The sequence below is a fragment of the Lachancea thermotolerans genome (assembly GCF_000142805.1).
Source record: "Lachancea thermotolerans CBS 6340 chromosome D complete sequence".
In the NCBI taxonomy this organism is placed as follows: Eukaryota; Fungi; Ascomycota; class Saccharomycetes; order Saccharomycetales; family Saccharomycetaceae; genus Lachancea; species Lachancea thermotolerans.
The window spans coordinates 1,465,071-1,486,143 of NC_013080.1; the positions used below are offsets into that span (position 1 = coordinate 1,465,071).

The 21,073-nt window shown below is 43.1% G+C and overlaps 14 protein-coding genes and 2 non-coding genes across 16 annotated transcripts; 7 read left to right on the forward strand and 9 right to left on the reverse strand.

The window, feature by feature from the left end:
* Positions 1-14: 14 nt before the first annotated feature.
* On the forward strand, positions 15-1,277 carry TTI2 (Tti2p; the record flags this gene model as incomplete). The annotated part of the gene is made up of 1 exon (XM_002553424.1): positions 15-1,277. One exon carries the CDS (start codon positions 15-17, stop codon positions 1,275-1,277), a length of 1,263 nt encoding a protein of 420 aa, XP_002553470.1.
* Positions 1,278-1,319: 42 nt separating this feature from the next.
* On the reverse strand, positions 1,320-1,583 carry TIM8 (protein transporter TIM8; the record flags this gene model as incomplete). Its single annotated transcript, XM_002553425.1, has 1 exon — positions 1,320-1,583. The coding sequence occupies one exon, from the start codon at positions 1,581-1,583 to the stop codon at positions 1,320-1,322; it is 264 nt and encodes an 87-aa protein (XP_002553471.1).
* Positions 1,584-1,776: 193 nt separating this feature from the next.
* MCM22 (Mcm22p) lies at positions 1,777-2,454 on the forward strand (the record flags this gene model as incomplete). The annotated part of the gene is made up of 1 exon (XM_002553426.1): positions 1,777-2,454. The coding sequence occupies one exon, from the start codon at positions 1,777-1,779 to the stop codon at positions 2,452-2,454; it is 678 nt and encodes a 225-aa protein (XP_002553472.1).
* An 11-nt stretch (positions 2,455-2,465) lies between these two features.
* RIX1 (Rix1p) lies at positions 2,466-4,760 on the reverse strand (the record flags this gene model as incomplete). Its single annotated transcript, XM_002553427.1, has 1 exon — positions 2,466-4,760. The coding sequence occupies one exon, from the start codon at positions 4,758-4,760 to the stop codon at positions 2,466-2,468; it is 2,295 nt and encodes a 764-aa protein (XP_002553473.1).
* Positions 4,761-5,446: 686 nt separating this feature from the next.
* On the forward strand, positions 5,447-5,519 carry KLTH0D17666r. Its single transcript has one exon. It is a non-coding gene; the product is annotated as a tRNA-Lys (tRNA).
* Positions 5,520-5,556: 37 nt separating this feature from the next.
* Positions 5,557-7,599, forward strand: SGM1 (Sgm1p; the record flags this gene model as incomplete). Its single annotated transcript, XM_002553428.1, has 1 exon — positions 5,557-7,599. The coding sequence occupies one exon, from the start codon at positions 5,557-5,559 to the stop codon at positions 7,597-7,599; it is 2,043 nt and encodes a 680-aa protein (XP_002553474.1).
* A 90-nt stretch (positions 7,600-7,689) lies between these two features.
* On the reverse strand, positions 7,690-8,331 carry XPT1 (xanthine phosphoribosyltransferase; the record flags this gene model as incomplete). Its single annotated transcript, XM_002553429.1, has 1 exon — positions 7,690-8,331. One exon carries the CDS (start codon positions 8,329-8,331, stop codon positions 7,690-7,692), a length of 642 nt encoding a protein of 213 aa, XP_002553475.1.
* A 287-nt stretch (positions 8,332-8,618) lies between these two features.
* Positions 8,619-10,274, reverse strand: UTP9 (Utp9p; the record flags this gene model as incomplete). Its single annotated transcript, XM_002553430.1, has 1 exon — positions 8,619-10,274. The coding sequence occupies one exon, from the start codon at positions 10,272-10,274 to the stop codon at positions 8,619-8,621; it is 1,656 nt and encodes a 551-aa protein (XP_002553476.1).
* Positions 10,275-10,513: 239 nt separating this feature from the next.
* NMD5 (Nmd5p) lies at positions 10,514-13,648 on the reverse strand (the record flags this gene model as incomplete). The annotated part of the gene is made up of 1 exon (XM_002553431.1): positions 10,514-13,648. One exon carries the CDS (start codon positions 13,646-13,648, stop codon positions 10,514-10,516), a length of 3,135 nt encoding a protein of 1,044 aa, XP_002553477.1.
* Positions 13,649-13,901: 253 nt separating this feature from the next.
* Positions 13,902-14,774, reverse strand: NVJ1 (Nvj1p; the record flags this gene model as incomplete). The annotated part of the gene is made up of 1 exon (XM_002553432.1): positions 13,902-14,774. One exon carries the CDS (start codon positions 14,772-14,774, stop codon positions 13,902-13,904), a length of 873 nt encoding a protein of 290 aa, XP_002553478.1.
* Positions 14,775-14,959: 185 nt separating this feature from the next.
* MDM31 (Mdm31p) lies at positions 14,960-16,756 on the reverse strand (the record flags this gene model as incomplete). The annotated part of the gene is made up of 1 exon (XM_002553433.1): positions 14,960-16,756. The coding sequence occupies one exon, from the start codon at positions 16,754-16,756 to the stop codon at positions 14,960-14,962; it is 1,797 nt and encodes a 598-aa protein (XP_002553479.1).
* Positions 16,757-17,021: 265 nt separating this feature from the next.
* KLTH0D17820r lies at positions 17,022-17,112 on the forward strand. Its single transcript is given in 2 exon segments — positions 17,022-17,058; positions 17,077-17,112. It is a non-coding gene; the product is annotated as a tRNA-Phe (tRNA).
* Positions 17,113-17,383: 271 nt separating this feature from the next.
* EGD2 (Egd2p) lies at positions 17,384-17,914 on the forward strand (the record flags this gene model as incomplete). Its single annotated transcript, XM_002553434.1, has 1 exon — positions 17,384-17,914. The coding sequence occupies one exon, from the start codon at positions 17,384-17,386 to the stop codon at positions 17,912-17,914; it is 531 nt and encodes a 176-aa protein (XP_002553480.1).
* An 18-nt stretch (positions 17,915-17,932) lies between these two features.
* Positions 17,933-18,748, reverse strand: LNP1 (Lnp1p; the record flags this gene model as incomplete). Its single annotated transcript, XM_002553435.1, has 1 exon — positions 17,933-18,748. The coding sequence occupies one exon, from the start codon at positions 18,746-18,748 to the stop codon at positions 17,933-17,935; it is 816 nt and encodes a 271-aa protein (XP_002553481.1).
* A 108-nt stretch (positions 18,749-18,856) lies between these two features.
* Positions 18,857-19,246, forward strand: CTF8 (Ctf8p; the record flags this gene model as incomplete). Its single annotated transcript, XM_002553436.1, has 1 exon — positions 18,857-19,246. The coding sequence occupies one exon, from the start codon at positions 18,857-18,859 to the stop codon at positions 19,244-19,246; it is 390 nt and encodes a 129-aa protein (XP_002553482.1).
* Positions 19,247-19,301: 55 nt separating this feature from the next.
* Positions 19,302-20,933, reverse strand: MNS1 (mannosyl-oligosaccharide 1,2-alpha-mannosidase; the record flags this gene model as incomplete). Its single annotated transcript, XM_002553437.1, has 1 exon — positions 19,302-20,933. The coding sequence occupies one exon, from the start codon at positions 20,931-20,933 to the stop codon at positions 19,302-19,304; it is 1,632 nt and encodes a 543-aa protein (XP_002553483.1).
* Positions 20,934-21,073: the final 140 nt, after the last annotated feature.

Consider the following 21,073-nt stretch of genomic DNA (forward strand, 5'->3'; position numbering starts at 1 on the left):
AAGATAAAACTGGAATGGACCGGGACAAGAGCATCACTACGTTCATTGGTAACGTTGGCAGTTCTCTTGACTACAAGCCCACAGCAGAGGAACTTTCCGATGTTTGCGATCAACTCTTAAAGGAGCACACTCAAATGAGCTCAATTGGGATAGCTGCCGCTATAAAGAGCATCACCTTTTATTGCTTAGACAAAAGACTGAACGGTGAAATAAGGCAAGGTTGTCTGGAATGTATTAAAGCCGTCATGAATGCAGAAGTATGGGCAATTTTAGCTGAGGATCTGCGAGCAATGCTCATACAACTTAGAAATAAACAGATTTCCGCTGCAGGCCGGCTAAAAGGCTCCAATACGTTAACATTAAGGCCAACAAAAGGATTTAGCCTGCAAGAAGACAAAGTCCGCAACGCATGGCAAGAAAATGGTGGCAAGAGGTCGATACCGTTGTTTTATGTCGTCCTTGCACACATAGAACACCGTAATATTTCATCGAACCTGTGGTGGGTCACGCCAGGTATTCTGAACTTGATGGATGACACTACTGATCTTGAGGGAATTAAACTTCAGGGTGTTGTTTTGTTGAGGCAGTTTCTCACAGAATCAATAGACCTCACAGACGCTAATCATTTTGATTTCGCAAACACTGGTCTATTCGAAATATTCGATTCTTCGCTAAAATCCCTGTGGTACCACTTTCCGCCCTCAACAGAACCTATTTTAACTGCAAAGATCTGGGATTTGGTTTTTTCTACGTACATCCCTCTTTGCAAAGCTCAGTTTGCGAAAGACTGCGCTTCTTATGATCTTCACGTTAGCCAGTTCATGTCAGAAATTTTATTACAGGCAACACTGCCTCGAATAGCTGCTGATTACAAGGACTTGACGGTGCAAGTTTTGCAATACATGGACACGATTTTTGACATTCTAGGCCCAAAATCTGTTGTGCACCTACAGAGGGTCATATTCAATATTGGTGAACACATCATTCGCAACGCATTTATCACACTTTTCATGCCACTTGTTCACCAGGTTCTCTCTACTCTTACCCACTTAGTTAGTGTCTGCCCCGAGGAGCGCATTGTCGCTCACAAATATGACCTTCTCGCATGCGCATTGATTTTGAGCGAGAAGTGCCGTCTAGAGGGCACTCTAGATGGCCGAACTAGCGCCCACCTACGAAAGTTTTTGCAGGCTCTGCAACAAAACGGTTGTATCTGGGACACAGAAGAGCGTCAAAAACTGACTTCAATGGTGGCTCACAGTTTTGAATTGCCTTAATTTTTATGAATGGCGTTATATATACATGATACGATGATTGTTTTATTGAATACTTTGAAGGCCCTTCACGATCCGGATGTTGGTATCCAAGAACCTGTTCACGCAGTTATTCAAACACGTTTCTTCTTGAGAGCTCAGGTTTCCAGAGTTCATCGTAGTGGCACACTGCTTGAAACAGATATTGGTGAACTGGTGAATGGACATTTGGACCTTCTGCTTCGAGTTTTCAGACTCCAAAAATGTCATGATCTCTTTCTTGGAGCTTTCATCGAGGCTTGCGAGTTCGTTTTGAGTAATTGAAGACATGCTTGAACTTTTTATTGCTGGTTGCAACCCTTGAAGCTTTCAGTGAGCATGGTCTCTAAAATTTTTGATAACATTACTAGCATATACACACGTGACCAAGATCAAGCTATGGTACAACCTTATATATTTAATCAACATTACGACCACACCTTAAGAAGTGTTGTCTTGATTTTAGATTGGGGAGTTGGCATTAATGGACAATGATAATCAGTTATCAATCTACGTTGGGAGTGTTGAGAGAGAAATTGAAAACAAGGGCTATTTTTTGAAACAGGTACTCGATGCCATTGAAGTGCTAAAGCTCAAGCGACATGCAGACACAGAAGAATCTCACGGCTCCTGGCATGAATTTTCGAGAAAGGTAATGTTTACTTCGGAAAGATCTGATCCAATCGGACTGTGTCTTGCCTTCTGTGAAGAGCGTCTTCGTCTAAAAACGAGCAAGGAATATCTAACAATGGAGCCGTTAGATGCTCTCAAAGAAGCGCTGAAATTTCAGAAATCCCTGAACCGGGGACTTGAATCCTTTATGGAGCTAATGAAGGTAAGAAACAAAGGCTCAGGGCCAGTGTTCGATCAAGAGACCGGGGATCTTACAAAACACCAAAACTCCGTTTTATGGAGGAAGTTGCAAATATTTGTTGAAAACTTCTTAGCAATTGACACATCTTCCGAATCGACGGAAGCAGACATTGTTGCCGGAAAGATATTTGAAGTTCTATCTCATCTAATAAAAGGCCAAAAAGCTGTTCAAAAAGATTGTGTGCAACAGCAGCTCCCAGGTTTTTACAGGCTTTTAATAAAAACTAAATGTACATACACTGACAATGAGGGCTGCGTCAGATTGATTTTTCACGAAAGCGCGCTCTGAGCTAAATTGTTCTAGTCTTCGTCATCCTCGCTTACGTTTATCTCTGGAATTTCGAATTCTGACTCACCGCCACTTTCTTGATCCTCATCGACTTTGACCGTCGTCTCTTTCTCCTGGATAAATTCAACAGGAATAGACGCCACTTCAGTTTCGGCTTTTTCCACTGTCGTGAGAGTTTCTTGCTGTTGAGCTCCGTTGTGCATTACTGTTGCGAGAGCCCTCTTTTTGAAGACTTTTTCTGGCTCTTCACTTATTAGACGTTTCACGTTTCCATTCATCGTCGACTCGTAATATAATGAAGAGTGATCTTTTATGTTTTGCACTTGGTTTCCGCGGGAGCTGACGGCTTCTTGTTCAAACTCGTCTTCCTTTGGCGGGGTTTCTGAAAGTCCAGAAAACTGGCCTGCATCTTCTTCATGGGCTGTGCTCGAAAGATTTCCTTGGTATGTATTCAGAGCTTCACTGGTCCTTTGAACTGCTCCGAAGGGCAATCTGGGGTTACAGAACAGAGCAAACACATCATCCCCCTGTTTCTTCAGTAACGTTACAGCTATTGGCAAGATAGAAATTCGATCATACCCCGGATGCAGGACTAAAGCACGCAAAAGCCTAACAAAGCTATGCGGAAGTTGACCTCTCTCTTTGCTTAGCTTCACAGAATTGCTTATGCAAAATTTGGAGATTTGAATTTGCTGAACGGAGGACAGCTTGAAGCGGGAAACAACGCTCACAAGGAAATCGTTGAGCGCATCAAAGTCCTTTAACGTGCGCACAGAAGTAAACTCCTGTGGATGAGAATACATGTCAGACATTGATCCTTTGCTTTGCTTATTAGCTTTTTTTGCTTTGTTTGAATGCTTCTGTGCACCAGCGTTATGTTCCCCATAAAGCTGGTTTAGTAAGACCGTATCCTTCACCAAATACATTGAGGTATCGACTAGCTTAGCAAAGAGAGTTGTTTCACCCAGTGATAGACCCAGCTGGCGTGCGTAATAATCCGCAACTTTGATCAACTCAAACATCTCGCCTTCCAGGCTTCTAACCCTGTCAAAATCAACCGAAGTGGTTCCTTTTTTCAAAGGGACGAACAGCTCTAAAGAGCTCAGGATGTTTGAGGTGTAGGGAAATGTGCATTTCCCATAATATTGAGAGGTAACTCGGAGCAAACTTATTCCACACATTTGCAAGCACGGCAGAAGTGCGTCGACGGTGGACGTTAGTTCAGTATCACGGCGAAGTGTGCGCTGAAGGGGCAAGTAGTTCGTTGTCAAGCTAAGAACAGCCTCTGATATCTGAATGATACCGCGCAAGGGAATTCTTAATTGGAAGTGCGTGGGCTGTGAGATAAAAGCAATTGTCAGGTCACTCAAAATGTTCAATCTCTTTGCTATGGCCCACAATGTGATAGGCTTATTCAAATCGATCTCAAGAGGGGAGAAAATCTCTTCTGGCGAACCATTCCGGGGAGCCGGAAGCCCTTGCAGCAGTTTTTGCATGTCAGGATCGGCAGAAAAGTCAAGTATCTCTCCACACAAACTGATAACGGGCTTAAAGCTATACAAAACGGACATCAAACCTTTTCTCCACTGATCATCTTGGTACGTATTGTGATGGCTTTTCGTCTCATCCTTAGCCGCGCTGCTAAACTTAGCCAAGTTCAGGAGCGCAAAATTTTGTGCAATAAGTTTTCTGGTGGCACTATCAAAGTGGAAATAATCCTTGGAAAGCAAATTCGTTAAAACCATTTTGAATTTGTTGGCGTGGGGCCTGAAAGTTGTAGTATTGCGTAACAATAACTTCCTCAAAATTGAAAGACACATTTTCGGTTCGAACTGAGACAGGTTTACTAGAGTTGAAATGATGACTGACAGTCTAGGGGTAAGCACTTCGCGGGTCAAGGCTGGCTTTCCGCGCACTAAATCGATCAGTAGTCCCACTGTACGTACCAAACAGGCCAACAAAGTCCGACCATGAGAGCTGGTGATAGTGGTTCTATAGTAGCTCGCTTTCTGCTCGAGCTTGTTGAAAGTCAAAGTCAAAAACTCGCCAGCCTGAGAACATAAAACTACCGGATTATAGGAGCACAACACATTGATTAGATGGCATGCCTTCCACACATGGTAGTCTTCACCAGATCTGAGAAGCTTCAAAACTTTGGCGACAAAAACTGCCAGATCTGACTTCAGAAGCTTGTCGTCGACGTACTTGGAAGAAGTGAGAGTTCTGAGGAGAACCTGAAAGTCATAGCCTGAGCACTCTTCTAAACTTTTGGAGAGTTTTGATAACGGTATAGGTTCGGATGTCATGATCCCGGACTTATGCTAGCAAACACGCGTCTATAATTGCCGTGGACTTGCGCGATGCGATGAGATGCGAGGCCTCTAAAGTGATGTTGATGCGCTGGAGAACTTTTTTTTCATCATGTATGTATGTAGTCATGTGCCCATTGAGAGTTATCGCGACGACACGAAACTTATTCATGACTGCAGTGAACAAGAATCGTGTGGATCATCAAACGTAAGTCCCGCCAACAGTCTCCAATATAGCTTGGGAATTCATGAGCTTAAGTAATGTATTCACTGTCTTGGGGGTATACCTCTCACCTGACGTATTAAAACACTGATCTCAATCACCCTAAAACATTCCTTCAAATAGCCAAAGTGAAGCATATATCGTGTTATTGACGTTAAAGTTCCCGATAATTTGCAGAAAATCAAACCATAAGCCCCGAGAAGAAAGATTTGGCTAGTCTCTTTGCTGACTTCGTTGTTAAAGCAAGCAACAACAAAGAAAGGTAGTCTGGCGGCCAAGCTTATGGCCACCAGGATGTGCACAGTTGTGCAACCCTTACCAAATATCAAAAGGAGGGGGGAGGATTCCATGAAACGGCCTAAGTTAGTTATACTAAAAGAGCCTCACTTACATAGAACATATATCACATGATTAAAAAGCTGTACCAATATGTACTACAATCTCAATTCTTCATGAGTTAGCCTTGTTGGCGCAATCGGTAGCGCGTATGACTCTTAATCATAAGGTTAGGGGTTCGAGCCCCCTACAGGGCTTAATTTTTAACGATTATGAACAGATAAATCGTCTTTGATGATCATGGAATATCAGTGCCTTGTAGATCAAGGCTGTAGACATCATGGGATTTCGAGCTATGAGCCTAGTTGTCATCAGTCTCTGGCATTGACCCTTGCCTTGATGTCTAATTCGAATAAAAAGCTTTCCATTGAGGAACGGCTCTCTCTGGCTGCACGGGCCAAATCGAGAAGAAAGGGAAAGAAACCTGATTCGCCAACGCCGAGCCGTGCAACTTCGGATTTGAATATTGAAGCAAAGGGCAGCGAATCACCCGACTTGGTCCAACCAGCGGGGCGTGAAGAAGAGATACATGTAGAACTTGCAAAAGACGGCCCGTCTTCGGCATGTGAGCTCGACGCTATTCTTCCGTCCGATTACCGTGACCTGCCAGCGGAAACTGTGGTTGACATTTTAAAACCCTACCTGAGAAAGCATGTCGAAAGCTTAGCGCCGCGGGGCCAACCCTCTGGTTCAAGCTTAATGAAACTGATTAGGGAGAAAGACAACATAATCGAGGAACTACGGGAGGAAGGTGAGAACCTGTCTAAATTAGAACTGCGCAACAATTCTACCATTAAAGAGCTGCGAGACAAACTGAAAGCTACGGAGAAGTCACTAGACTCCAAAAAGAAGCTCCTCGACGCTAAGTCAGCTGCAAATGCTTTGTTGGAAAACAGGCTTGAGGAGATGCAGTCCCAAAGGAAAGAACTTGAGCGGCAACTAGATTCTACCACCAGCGAGCGAGACCGGGCGACCAAGGACACCGAAGAGCTCAAGACAGAAGTATTGAGCAAGCTTAAAAAATCACTTGAGGATGCAGAGAGCCAAAGCGCTCAGTCACAGTTGCAGGTTAGAAGATTACGAGATCAAAATGAGGAAATTTCTATCAAAGCAAGTTTGAAATATCAGACACTGGACGAAACTTCACGTTCTGAAATTACACGGTTAGAGACAAAACTTGAAGAAATGAGAATAAAACTGTATCAATTTTCAAGCACCCAACCGAAAGGGGGCGCCGTTGAAAATTCAGCTAGTGGTTCGAAGCTACTGTCGAAATACAATGCTTTAGAGAATCAGTTGAAAGCCAGTAGGGGTAACTGGTCGAGCATAGAATCTTCTTTCAGGCAAAGAACATACGAACTAGAAGCAAAGCTCGAAAGCACTCAGCGAGCGCTTGATGCTGCTGAAGAAGCACTCGGAGCAGCAAAAAAAAACCAGACTTCATTAAAATCCGCCATATCTTTTTATAAAGCCGAAAAATCTTCGCTAGAGAAAGAGGTTAGCAGGTTGACAGATATCACCCAGAGCCTCGAAATTGATCTGCGAAATGTCAGGGAAGACCTGAAGCTATGGCAAGAAAAATATCGAATCCAGAAGCTGGAGCTGGAAGAACATCTCGTTAAGCCAAAGAAACCATTAGATTCGCCGCGCGAAGACAACCAAAAAGCAAGGCCAGAAAGGCCCTCGAATGGGGAACAAAAGATTGAACGTATTTCCGATTGGGAAATTCAAGATATTGAGAATTTACAAGAATCCTTCGAGAATGAAAATGAGACGTCGGGCCTAGGATCTCAATATAGCTTAGGGGAGTTCTCACAGAACGAGGAGATCGAGTTTTCTAGCTCCCTTAGGAAAAGCAGTTTGGCTTCATTGGATTTAACTCCTTCTCAGCAGCAGAAAACTGTTGTCAAACCGTCCCAGAACAGTCAAATGAACGCTCAAATGGTATCTCGCTTAGGTAGCCAGATAAGAAGGCTTGAAACAGAACTAGCTTCTTTGAAAGATTCAAATTCGCGATTACTGAAAGAGAAACAGAACATCAATGACACGATAGTCAAGTTGATGGAAGAAAACAGCAATGCAAACAAAACAAAATCACAGCTTAAAGAATCTTTGGCTCATTCGGATGCTCTGGAAAAGAAACTAAACGCCACGCTACAATTGCTTGGGGAAAGGTCAGAGAGAGTGGAAGAGCTGGAGAATGATGTCGATGATTTGAAAGAGTTGATGCAAATGCAAGTTCAACAGATGGTCGAGTTACAGGAACGCGTCAGATAAAACTGGAATTTTTAGCATTAACTTTATAATCTAATTTACACTTGCACAGTTTTTAATTTCAAGACAAGAGTTTTGATAAGCCAGTTCTGATTAGTTGTTGCCTTGCTGAATAGCAAGTTTAGTATGTTCCTCAATGTCAATTGCTTCCCATGGGTAACACAACCAAACGTCTGGGACGGTTTCAGCAGCCAAATAGCGGTCGTTCTTCATCATGTCATCTGGTAAATCAGCCTTCTTAGTCTTGTCTTTGTTATGAAGAACAAAAATGGAAAACACAGTCTCCTCGTCCGTTCTTCTGAGCTTAATTTGTTGCTCTTTGACTTCCTTTTCAAGCTCAGTTACTGCATAATGCAAAGTAGTTCTGGTGTCATCAACTTCATCGACGATCAAGACCCTTTTGCCAATAAGGGAGTCAAAGTGCTGTTCTAGAGAGCCAAAGTCCAGCCACTGAGTACGGATAACTTCCTTCCCAATAGTTTCAGCATGATCATCCAGGCCAAGATCTTCGTAGAGCGATAATCCAATGGCCTGAATGGGTATGTTTTTCTGGCCCTTGCTTTTCAAAAAGGATCTTATTATTCTAGCTGGAATCATGCCACCACCAGTTATAGCAATGATCACGTCTGGCCTTTCGCCTTTTTCCATGATTTGCTTCGCAATCTTCTGGCAAGATTTGTGAATATTGTTATAAGAGATAAACATCTTTTGGATTTCCTCGGTGCCAGTAGCCATTATTTGTTGTGGTATTAGATGGTAGTTTATAAGTGAAAAGGCTTGAAAATGTGGACTGTCTTATGGGTCTTCGGTTTGAAGAGTCGATACGATAACTAGCTCATCTCATCTCGAAAATTTTTATACTCAACTAGAGAATAGAAATTAACCACCTAAAAATGACTATCAGCGACAACGTAAACGTGACGCTAAATAATGAACCGAGAACCAACAGTTGAAGTCCAGTATACATGAATTATAAAGTGATAGTGAGGCCAACTTCGGAAAACTCAAGGAGCTTTTTCCAATCAGTTTCCATTTATTTGAGGAGGTTTCTCAGCGTATTCAAGCGCGTCAACGTACTCATCGCCTTCGCCATTCGCATAGACAAGTTCCTTTTCTTCGAAGTTTTCGCCTCCTTGTGATTGAGTGATTTCATCTTCCAGCGAGGTGCGTGAAAACTCTTCTCTCAGCTTAGCTTGTTCGCTGAGCATTTCTAGCTTACCTTTCATTGCTAGCAGCTGAGAATATACGTCACTACTGGTACGTAGTGAGGACTTAACCTGCTTGAGCTTTTTGTTTGAACTGTTGTCCTGGCCTGAAAGAAGAATTACATGATAAAATGTCAAAAGCCATTTGAACCACAGAGCATAATTCCGACTTGCTGACCAGGGGTTGCTCGCGATTTCCTTTGAAATAACATCAAAAACAAGCCTTACATGCTGCTCAGACAGATCTGATACCACAGCATTTTTAATTAGATTCTCGGACCAAACTTCGCACCGTATATTCTCCAAGATTTTATCTGATTGTTCTCTCTCGTCAAGCAGTAGGATAAGAGAGGCCAAAATGTCTCTTTGTTTGTCTTTAGATACTTTGCTTCTCGACTCTTTGTTATCCAATGCAGCTCCGCCTGTCTCTTCTTTGGGTCTCGCATTGTGGACATTACTGCTGTCCTCGAGCTGGAAAATGATCTCATCCTCCTCAGTAGTCTGCTTGAGTGAAATATGTTCGAACCTGGGCTCGTTGACATTGAGCCATGCAATTATAACACTTGAATCAACAAATGTGAAATGAAGAATTTTTGAAAGCTGACATTTGATCAAACAAGTTGCTTCGAGATCTTCCGCTCTAAGAATGTGAAGCTCACCTGCCATGGACTGGGCATAAACTTTGCCGTTGCTAAACTTGATTTCGGAGGCTAAAAATGGACGTCTGCAGACCACTGAGCCGGTTTTCAACTCAATAACTTGTATCTCCTCTGACCCAGCCACTATTATACGGCCAGTTGGGCCTGGGATGCAACGTCTACCTCTGTCAACATTTATCTTCAGGGTTGTCGAAGGCCTTCTTTTAGACGGGTCGATCACGTAAAGAAGTGAATCAGTGAAAATCGCAATTGTTGGTTTTCCTTGAACATCCAGCAACTCAAAATGCGCAATATCTTCTTCTTTGCCATCGTTCAGATGAAAGGTTTTGAGTGGCTTGGATGATCTGTAGTCAAACTCTTTCACCGTTTTTTCCTCGTCCAAAATCCATATGATAGGACCAGTAGAACCCACTCCCAATATCTCATGTCTGTTCTGTATTATATTTATGATATCTTTACCAGTAGGTGAGAAAATCACAATTTTGCCACCTTTAAAGACATTGACAAAATAAGATTCAGGAACTGAACTGGGAACATCTCCATTGCTACTTTCCACGCCCGCGTTTCTGCGCTTGGATGAAGTAGCACCACCACGAGCTGAACTGGAGCACCACGCGATGTATTTTAGGTCATCAAGTTTGAGATCACCGCTATCATAATCGATGTGGTTCACCAAAGAGCTAGTAACTTTATAATCGTTGATATTGCTCAGCGGATATAAATCCACATACTTTCTTTGCAAGCTATTTGATTTGAAGGCAAAATTCTGAGCATCGGGAGAGAAGCTGCTTATAAGCTCGCTATTTGCTGTCATTTCAAGGCACGAGAGGAGTCCTCGAAAGCACGCTTATCGATGTTGAGTGGCTTAATTGGAATTGTTTTCTCGATGCGATGAGATAGTATTTTATTCTACTATAAAAATTATTGAAAATTTGCAAGAGACTTTGTTACCCGAACATTGAAATTACCGCCGAAGCTAGTTCAACAATAAAATGCTCAAATGCAGAAGTGTATCGGTAGATTAATACTTAAACTTCAATTGAGTCTACTGAACTATAGATTTACAAGCTGGAGAAATGTTTGCTGGTCCTCAGGTGATAGGCCAGATGTGAAAGCCTGGTATTTAACTTGATCTCCTTGTAGTGCAGAAATGACAGATTTGAGAACTTGGTAAACGTTGATAGAATCTATGACAGAGCCCGAGAGAGGATCTTCCTCCAGGTCTTCAAAGCTCTCAGCCGGTTCGTAACCATTCGTTTCTTCTTCAACAAACTTCAGATCTTTATTCAAAAATTCAAGATACTCCTCATCATTTTCTCCGTCTTCGTCGCTAGCATCATCGAACTGTCCAGCATCCTCCCAATCGATATTGGCCCCCTCTTGTAAAGTATCCGACGAATACTCTTTACGCTTTTCTTCTAAAGCTTTTAGCGCGTGTGGGAAAGTGGTCAGCAACTTAACAATCATGGAAGAAGATTTGGGTAGCACGTTTGCCACAGATAGTGAGACAAGATCTTGTAACTCCACCTCATTGACTAGCGCAAGCAATGCCATGGCTGAAAGCTTAATATCGTAGACTCTTTTGTAGTTGGGAACAAAAAATTCAAACCACATACTAAAGAAACTCTCCAAGGCGCCGCTCGCGTTGAGAATGTTGATTGTATTCAAAGGATAGCAAGTCAAGCAGGCACAGATGACATTAAATGCAGAAACCGAAAACGAAATGTTCTCTTTAATATGCTGAGCCTCGCTCTTGATAGAAGCTAGAGCATCTCCCAAAAAACGCTCAATGTATTCGTTGGGCGTCTGTGGACCCAATGCAAGCACAAGCTTCTGAGAAAGCTCAAAGATGGAAACCATTTCATCCAGGCCGTTATCATCCGATACCGTCGCTTTAGTGTAGACTTCAAACAAAATATTTGAGTAAAACTGGTTCTTTTTTAGTTCATCTTGTCCGTAAACGAGGTAGTTGTTGAAAGCCACCATAAAGTCATCCAAGTAAAATGAAACCATGCTTTCATCCTTTCTGTTACATTCGCCAATAAGCTCAAGCACTTTCCATGATATTGGGCTTATGTCTCTCAACAAGAATGTCGAATTCTCAAGGAACTCACAAACTTCACCGTAAAAGTCCTCCATTTGATTTTTTAAAATAAACTCAGCAGCAGGGTAGAACGACTGTTCGAGGCTCTTGACGATTTCGTGAGAATTTTCAAAAGAAAGAAGGATAGATATGGCCGTTGACAAAATTCCTAGCGCCGCCATTTGCTTGTCAGTATCGTCTGGTAAGTCTGATTTATCGGTTATGAGGTTGATGTCAAAGTTGGAAGAGTCTTGAAGGTCAATGGCCAATTTTAAGAATTGCTGCACTAAATCATTCATCAGTTCAATTCCGAAGGGCTGCAGCTGTTCCGAAAAGCATTCAACAAACTCTTGTAGAACGCCCGAAATGGCATCTGACTCAATTTCGTTCGAAATCCGGAGAAGCTTTTGAGTCATTTGTACCACGTTTGCAGATATGGGTTCTTGGAATTGAGGAACATGTATAAAAGCCTGTAATGCAAGAGCAGCCAGCAGCTCAACGGGAAGACAATCAGAATCCTGCATGAAACAGGATATAATGCCGTTGTAAATTGTTTGCAGGATATGTTCATTTCTAAATTGGTAATCGCCAAGCTTGGAACAGATCTCACAAACGCGAGCCTTCAGAAACTCTTGAGAGGACAAAAAGAAAGGAAACACAAAGCTCGATAATATATCTTCTGCTTCGTTGGCGAATGCGGAATTTTTTTGGAATAGCCGATCTAGTATATTTGAAATGATTCTCAAAGAGGATTCCGCTTTGATCACTTTTTCAGAGTTATTGAAATCGTTGAGATCCTGTTTAAGCTTCTCAGTCACAAATTGAACAGTGGGCACGAGAGTTGACTTTCCGCGTTTAGTAACGCATGTACTTAACAGAGATAAGGCTGCAAAATCAGGAGAATAATTATCGTCCCAAAGTTCCAAATTTCTATGAATGTACTCTTGAGGGTCACTTTCGAAAGTCTCTAATGTTTTTTCAGTGGGACACAGAAGCGGGTAAATGACATGTTCTAGAATTATGGTGAAATGTGGCTTGACCAATGGCCATGTCGCTTTTTGTATCACTGTTTGTTCAATGTATCCCAATATATGATAGATAGCCTCATCACTTAGCCACAGAGACTTACTGCTCCACTGTTCTATCTGCTGGAAGAACAATTGAAGCAACTGTGGCAGGAACTCCTGAAGGTATAGCGTCTTGAATTCGTCATACGCAAATTTGCGAGAAAGCGAAGTAGAGGCATATCTCTGGAAAAGCCTTGACATGTTTGCATACGCCCACTTTTTAGACTTGATCCAAGAGAAACTTTTTCGACTTTCTGTGTCCATAGACGCCAATATTTGAGTCGGTAGGGATTGTTGGATTATGGCAACGTGGAAGTTGGCCCAAGAAATGAAATTTTCAGGCCTTTGAAGCGTAAAGGGCAAGTCATGATAGGTCACAAACTTGTAAATTTTTAGGACCAGCTTAACCATGTCGCCCACTTTCGCATTCTCAACATTCCTTCCCTCGCTCAGTAAATTCGACGTTGCAAATTCTAACAGTGGAGGAAAGAATTTCACAATAATATGCTCTAATTCCTGTCTTGAGTCATTGTCTTTCCATCTGTATGTTCTGAAAATTTCACTCAGGCACAAAAGGCCGATATGGGCAGAGTTGATGTCATTGGAGTCCATCAATCCAAAAGAGCTGTCGAGAAGTGAATCCCATCTCTTTTGAGGGTAGTCCTCGCCGACAATGGTACTGAGGGCCGGCTGCAGAAGTCTAATACAATTAGGAGAATAGATGGATGACTGGACAAGCGCTTTAACAAGCATGTCTTTGACCACGGGTTTCTCGTCGTTATCAACTGTAAAGTCCAGAAGTTCATTTTTACCATGCTTCTTCCCACTCCATCCATATAAGATCTTATTTTTAAAGTATAAAGAAGCAGACAGCTTTATATTGTCTGGAATATCTGCGGCAGATATAATGTCCAAGCATGCTCCTAGAAATCCAGGAGTCCCTCCTGCTATTTTAAGTTGGGATTCTGCCTCTGTACGGATACTATGGTCATGATTCAAAGTACCAGCGAAGCACTGCAACAATGTGTTCGGGTCCATTTTATCGAGTAGCTGTCAAAAGGTCCCACTAAAGCCCAGTAGAAGGCGAGTACAATTAACAAAAATTCATCTCCTGGCATGAGATGAGATGAGATGAGAGCCTGTAAAATTTTACAAGCGATTCGTGTCACATAAAACGATTGTTGATAATCGGTGGTGCTAATGATGAAGACGAGAAGCGCGCCCACTTCCTTGAGAAACCGCCCTTTGCACTTGTAGAAGCGCTCGATGGGCACTTGAATGTATCATTCGCCTAATATATGAAGGGCTGAGAATAAACCTGTTCCTGGGTGACTTTGGTACTTAAAACACTTGACTTGGCAGGTGATGGCTGGTGAAAAGACATAGATTGGGACTCTGGCGTACCTACAAGACAGTTTTTTAGCTCCCTTTTCGAGAATGAAGAAGTTCGAGAGGTACAATGTGACCTGCCGACGCTGTTTGTCAACTGAGGCGTCATCACCGCGATAGATAGGTCGATCGTTGACGTTTGAGCCGATGAAGGGGTCTCTGGGGGTTGGCTCTTTTTTAGCTTTGTTGAGTTCACCTCTGAAGACCTGCCTCTTCTAGAAAACTTTCGAAGCAGTCTTTCTAAGCTTACCGCATCGTCGCTAGAGTCTCGTACGCTATACGAGTCGTCAGACCCGTATTTAAAGTTTAGCGGCTTGCTTTTGAGCTTTTGGAACTGAAGAAGAGCTCTTTCGCGAGAATCGTACTTGGGGACAAAGCTCATAAACTTGCTTGTCTCATCGTCTTCCCCCTCAAGGTCAGCCTCTGCGTTGTCTTCGTCATGGGCCCTTGGCATTTTCCTTGAGCTCAGCATCTGGAGTAGAATTAGCATTAGATTGAACGCAAGAAGAGCTACTTGAGGGTTCACTCTGAGAAGCTCATTCTTCAAAAATACCAAAACGTCGTGCCAACTCAACACCTGCCTAGCACAATGGCAGGTGTGCACCACATTTTCGAGTTCCACAGTAGTTGGAACAGCTGGCGAAAACTCTCCAGCTTGCCCGTGTGCCAGAAGCCATTCAGCACTCGGCATAAAGAACTGCGACAAAATGCCAGCTATTAAGGCGACCGGCGCTCCAAATAGAAGGCTATTCTGCAGTATCGATCGGTTATGCATCCCCGTCGCACTATCGTGCTGTTTTGTACCTACTGTCTTCGTTCTTGTTAATACCTTTGCGTCGTAAAGAAGCCTACACGAGCGGCGCTGCCTTGGCCTTCAGGAGGTCATATTTCACGAACGATTTATGTAATCGAACACCTGGAGTGCGGGGCGCTTGTTGGATGTTAGCATTGGCAAGATTGTCAAGCGATGGACCCTAAGCTCATCAGGACTAGCTGTATTAACACTTGCAACGACCAAAATCCGATTCTTTTCAGACGTAGATGTTTTCTATTATCATCCGCTGCGTACTCGGCAAAAGCGTCGTAAACTTCAAGACTTAAGTCGTCCATAAGAGCACTATCGTAGAGCGTCCAAGAACCCTCAAAATCTGATATATCTTTGACAACTCGGCACCTGATAGGGATGTATGTCCTTCTGGAGTTGATGTAGCCAACAATAGGCCTGATTAGTGCACTGTTTATGTAGCTGAGATCGTTTGTGAACAGTGGTACTTCTGCGGTAACGTTGTGGAGCCGCAAAAAAAAGTCCATTATGAAGTACCGTTGAGGATCAATATCGTTTCGCTCAGGCAGTTGAAATTGTTCTGGAAGGATTATTGACGAATGACGTTTGGCTTCTTTGAAAAGCCGCTGTCCGATGACTGAAAACATTTCGCTCAGCTGTAAGGCATCTGGATCTTCGTCAGGAAGCAAAATGTCACCAACCATGTCAACTTGTCCCTCCCGAATCCACCCAAAGGGGCCTTTCACACCCGCATTCAGGTGGTCAATGCTTAAGTTGTCGACACGCATGCGAGTGACCTTCTTCCATGGAGAAGGATTTAACGGGGAATCATCGACCTTATATTTTTTGTGGATGGAGAACAGCGAGTTGTCGTAGGTTCCGCTGATATTATTGGCATTCATAAAGTCGAAAAACAGCCAATGCTTTCGCAACTGTGGCAGCTCACAATTGAAAAAACTCACCTGGAATGGTCTGAACCCATTAGGCTGGTAAAGAGTAAATAAGACATCGTTCATCTCAAATCTCGATATCTCGAAGTCGCCAGGTTGATGAATATTCAAATAATTTTTTGGATCATCGTCTTCTTTCCAAAAGACGTGGGTCCTATCCACCACTCCACGTAGCCCATTGATAGTGACTTCATCCAAAATTCCCCTTCCGTTGATCCACTTACTAAAGCTCAAAGATATCTCGACCTGATCCATTGTAAGATCAAATTGCGCGTAGTTTCCATCGTCAAAATCTTCCCTGCTGACTAAGAGTCTTTCGCTAATCGCCAGCTTAGCTCTTTCTGCAGCTTCATTCTGTGACCCCTTTGTAAAGCTCTGTGTAAGTTTGGGCCTGCGCGATACGAACACCTTGTTGAAGCAAATCTTCCCAGATGACCAATCAGGAACAATAGCACTTTCGAACACAACAGAAAGAGCACTATTTTTTGTCAGAAGGTTGCCAACTTGTGTGGCTACATATTCCTGAGCAAGCACTGTATTCATCAAGTATATTATTAACGACGCAAACGTCGTGGTCCCTAAAATTATAAGGATAACATTGCTGACTAGGACCCAAGAAATGAAAGCACTGATGTCATCTGAGTTGAACGGCTTCATTGAGCGCGTAAGCGTCCATTTCAAATTAATCTTCAACTTTTGTAAAATTCCAGTAGTCTGAACTAGTAAGCGATCTCGCTCAGTGATGAATTTGAAGTGTGATTTGCCTTGCTCACCGCCTTTGTGAAGTGATTGGTTTGGAAGAGCTGTATTTGTTTCTCGGGGCGTCTTTTTGTTCTCATGATCGCCGCCTTCCCTAACATGATGGCTATTCCACCTTGCGTGCCGCAGCGTTGATGAGCGCGCCTGGACGTAATATAGCCCAGCATATGAAGGAACAAAAGGCGATACTGCTCTTTGATGCGCGATACCGGTGTATACTTTATATTTTAATAACAGGTTCGGCAGCGTCTTGAGCCTTTGCATTGAGGTCCGCTTGCCAATGGTCTGCGTTGAAATTGCGTTCACTATCCCGTATATTTTCTGAAGTTGGCAATCTAACAATTTCAAAGAAATTACGAACACAAGTCCAAAAGGTCATAAATACAAGCACGCCCAATTCAAGCTGTGTTGTTTTCGATAGACAGCTTAGTACGGCTGCTCATTCCAGTTCATTGACTGTCCACTTCTTTTACAAAGATTTTGTCATACTAGCATTTGATGCCATTATGTTAGTACGATTTCATCAAAAGCGGATTTAGCTCAGATGGGAGAGCGCCAGACTGAAGATAACTTTGGTCACTGAAATCTGGAGGTCCTGTGTTCGATCCACAGAATTCGCATTGATTTTTTTTTGAAAAATACTCACTTGGGTCACTAGATCCATGACATATCGCAAAACTTTTCTGGGCCTTAAGTCAGCCAAAGATGCGCAGGGAGGCACACTTAAACCTTAGAAGAAAAAGCTTTGAGCATTTATGTATCACCTTGTACGTTTATTAAAATTTTTCCTGCAATGCTTCAACAAAAGACTAGTTCTATATTGAAATCTTTGGCTCAGTTCATCGCACATTTACTGGAAACGTAGAACGCAATTCAATCTTAAATTAAACCATGTCCGAAATTCCAGAAAACTCCAACGTGTCGATCTTTAGCAAGAACGAGAAAAAGGCCAGAGAGGCCATTTTGAAGTTGGGCTTGAAGCAAGTCCCAGGTATTTCTCGTGTTACCTTCAGAAAGAAAAACAACCAAATTTTCGCCATTGAGAGACCAGAGGTCTACAGATCCCACGGTGGCAACTTTGTTGTCTTCGGCGAGGCCAAGGTTGACGACTTCCCACAGAGACTTGCCAAGGCACAGCAGGAGGCCCAGCTAGCTGGCCCTGGCGTTGCCGCGGCTGGTGCTGACGCGATCTCCAAGGACCCTCAGTCGATCCAAGCTGACATGGAGGCCGCTGCCGCTGCCAACGAGAACAAGGTTGCTGAGGTTGAGGAAGAGAGCTCGGGCCCCGTCGATGAAACTGGACTCAACCAGGACGACATCGAACTGGTCATGCAACAGGCTAATGTTCCAAGACAAAAGGCTGCCAAGGCTTTGCGCGAGCATAACTCTGACATCGTGAATGCCATCATGTCTTTGTCTTAAACAATTTTGCTTAACTTTTTACATAGTTTTATTTGCTGAGGATGTTACAGACAATTCATCTTTGCTTTCTTCATTATCATGGGAATCGCCATCTGGGGTATCGAATTTCCAGCCACAGAATGGGCAGACATAATGCAGCTGGGTCCCACCAATGCTGTAACTTCCTGCATGCTTGCCGCACTCGCTGCACACTATAGGCTTCATCTGCGAGTTTAGCTTCAGGTCGCCTCCAGAAATTACGTCCAGTACCTTGTCAAACCACTTTTCCCTCTGGACTTGTGATTCTTGCGTATTTTCATGGCTCTTAAAGCCCTCCAGCTCTCTCTGTAGCTTACTGAGCTCTTCGTGCTTACTTCTCACTTCTTCGTCCATTAAAGTTACAGCGTCCTCTGCCTGATGCTCACCAGAAGAGAATCGTTGTATCAATGAATTTGTAGAATAAAAGTGCGTCTTCTGCTTGAGAGCCTCCAGCTTATCTTGGTGTTCTGCCCTCAGCTTATCGAGCTTACGAACAGTTCTTTGTGCGGAGTATTCGAACCACTTATTTAAGGTCCACTTTAGTAGGACGAAGGCCGCGACTGAGGCAACCAGGATAGCTAATATGAAATGTTTGTCACTTAGGCGCAAGTATGAGGCAGCGGTAAATACAGCAAGTGCACTTGATCCGTATAAATTCATGTATCCTTGCCATTTAGACCTTGTGGCATCCTTCTTTTTCAAGGCCACGTCCAACTGGTGGATCTTTGAAGTTATGGTGGCCAATTGCTGGGTATACCGTTTAATCAAAGTCTCTTGAGACTGACCACGAATGAGATCCTTAACTTTACTAAACATGTTTTTGATTTGTACTTATTTTCGTTTGTTTCTTGAAATTAGTTGAGTGTATCATGTTAGCTAATTCATATTTCAAAAACAGTTCATCTCTTGGTAAGGAATATAGTAATGCCTGCCGTTGAAATATCAGTCTCTAAGCTTGGCAGTCTCTTTCAAGAAGAAGGCAAGATTTCGGTTTATACACGACTAGGCAATACTCTCCTAGAGATCCAAGGTGAGCTAGAACACCCGCTAGAAGTACCTCAAGGAAATACGAACGGTAAATTCACGAAGTATCGAGGTGAGGACATTGTTAGATTTGGACTGCTCTCTGTTGATGAAGATCAAAAGAGGGCCACGTTGTTTGTTGGGGAGAAACAAAGACTGCTAGGCACGATTGTTAAACTGGAGACACCATTGGGTTTGCTTAAATTTGATCATGAATCGGTATCAGTGGAACTTCAAGACATTATAAGGTACAAGATAATTTTCAAAGATCGGCCCTTGCCGGTTATGTAGAAACTGGGTACTTCATTGAACTATAAAACACACAGTCCTGAGCTCTGTTCTTATTCTACAGATGCCACCCAGTGACTAGGTTATGCGCTTTGAGATTCTGTTCGGGTATGACTGGAAAAGGGTGTGCCTCTGTGTTGAAAACCAAACCAGTCAAGTCGACGTCATCCTGAAATAATAAATGGAGGTATTTCAACGTTTCTGCGAGCCAGAAACTTTCCATGTTGTCACCTTTAGAAGGCGGTTCTGAAAGCACATTTGTGATCGAAGTATAAGCGCACTCAGTGTCAGATTTCTTGCAGTTTACACCCGAGTGCCGCCTGAAAGACTGAAAAATTTCCCATCCCCAGTCCCTGTATTTTTGCTCTTTGGTTAAATGATACAGAAACATAATGGATTCAACAGTTTCAGGCCTCTGTAAGTTATGAGAGTCAGCCGGCTTGATGAAAAAGTCGCCATCTGCAGATTGCCAAGCGCCTACGATTCCGCTTGCGTATTTATCGTTGAACACAACAATTTCGGGGGCTAACCCAGACGGAACTTGATGATACATTTGATAACAAGTGTAAGTAAGCTCCTGTGCCAAAGTCCAATCTTCCTCTCGTTTCTGATCCCAAAACTGCTGGTTGCGAGCCTCCGAAATTGGTAGGCCTTCAGTAGCTCCCATGGCTAACAGTCCTCCCATGAAACATACAAGGTGGTCCATTTTAGAGGACAGCGGCCCAGAAAGTCCGCGTTCCTTTTCGCCAATATAAGTAAGCCCACTTGGGTTGGACTTAGATAATAAGTTTTCTTTTATTCCTTCGACTGATACACGATATAGGTCGTAGTAAATTCTTTCGTGCGTTTGGAGGTACTGCTTGAGTAAGTACTCGTAAAACGAATCGCCTCGAGAGCCTAGCCTTATGTTAGATCCTCTGAAGGTTCCGGTATCAGGATATGTGTAAATTGACACTAGTCCTTTATATTTCTTGATCAGATCATTCTGTTCATATAGGGGCTTATAGGCTTTCTCTACAGCTTTCCAGTACCTGTTATCAGCTGTAATTGCGCTCAAGTATTTGAATTCTAATTGCAGGGTTGTGAATTCAGCTGTTGAGGATGCACCCTCATCGACATGATTCTTTTGCGAAGCGCCAGTATGCAAGTTGATGCTTGAGTACGGAATTCCAGTTGAAGTGTTAAACGCTGGAAGCATTCGGTCCGCCAGGTCTTTTGCTTTGTTCAGATAAACAGTAGGATCTCCGAGCAAGAGTTCATTCGAGAGATAGTACGCAGAAAGAAGCCCACCTAACATGCGGATGGTTGTTTCGAAAAGAGAGACACTCGCATCGATGTCATAATCAAGATCCCTGGTTACCCAACTTTCGACTTTTACGAGTTCGTGTTTGAACAAATTCTTGTTCGAAGAACTCGTAGTGGAATTGTACATGAGAAGCATTGTATCAATGGAGTCAATGATAATCCAGCCCAAAGGTTTCGCCTTTGACCCATACATGTTAGAGGTAGTTTTGGATAGCGGTCCGTAGATGTCGGCATCCCACCCGTGAGCTGCATAGCCTTTCCATGCTTGTAGGAAAGTCGCCTCGATTTCTGTCCTCTTATAGGACGATGACTGTAGGCTATAGTATAAAAACAGGAGATAAGCCGCTATTGCTATACTCGCACCTATCCCTTTGAAAAGAACCATTGTTATATCTTAAGGCAGAAAGTTTGACAGTTTTGGAACCATTCGGTTGCACTCGCAGAGAAAGTTAGGGTAGTTGAAAATTTTTCAAGTCTTTGTCTTCTCACGGTTTCGGGCAAGCTCTCGCGGCTTGTTCCCTGACT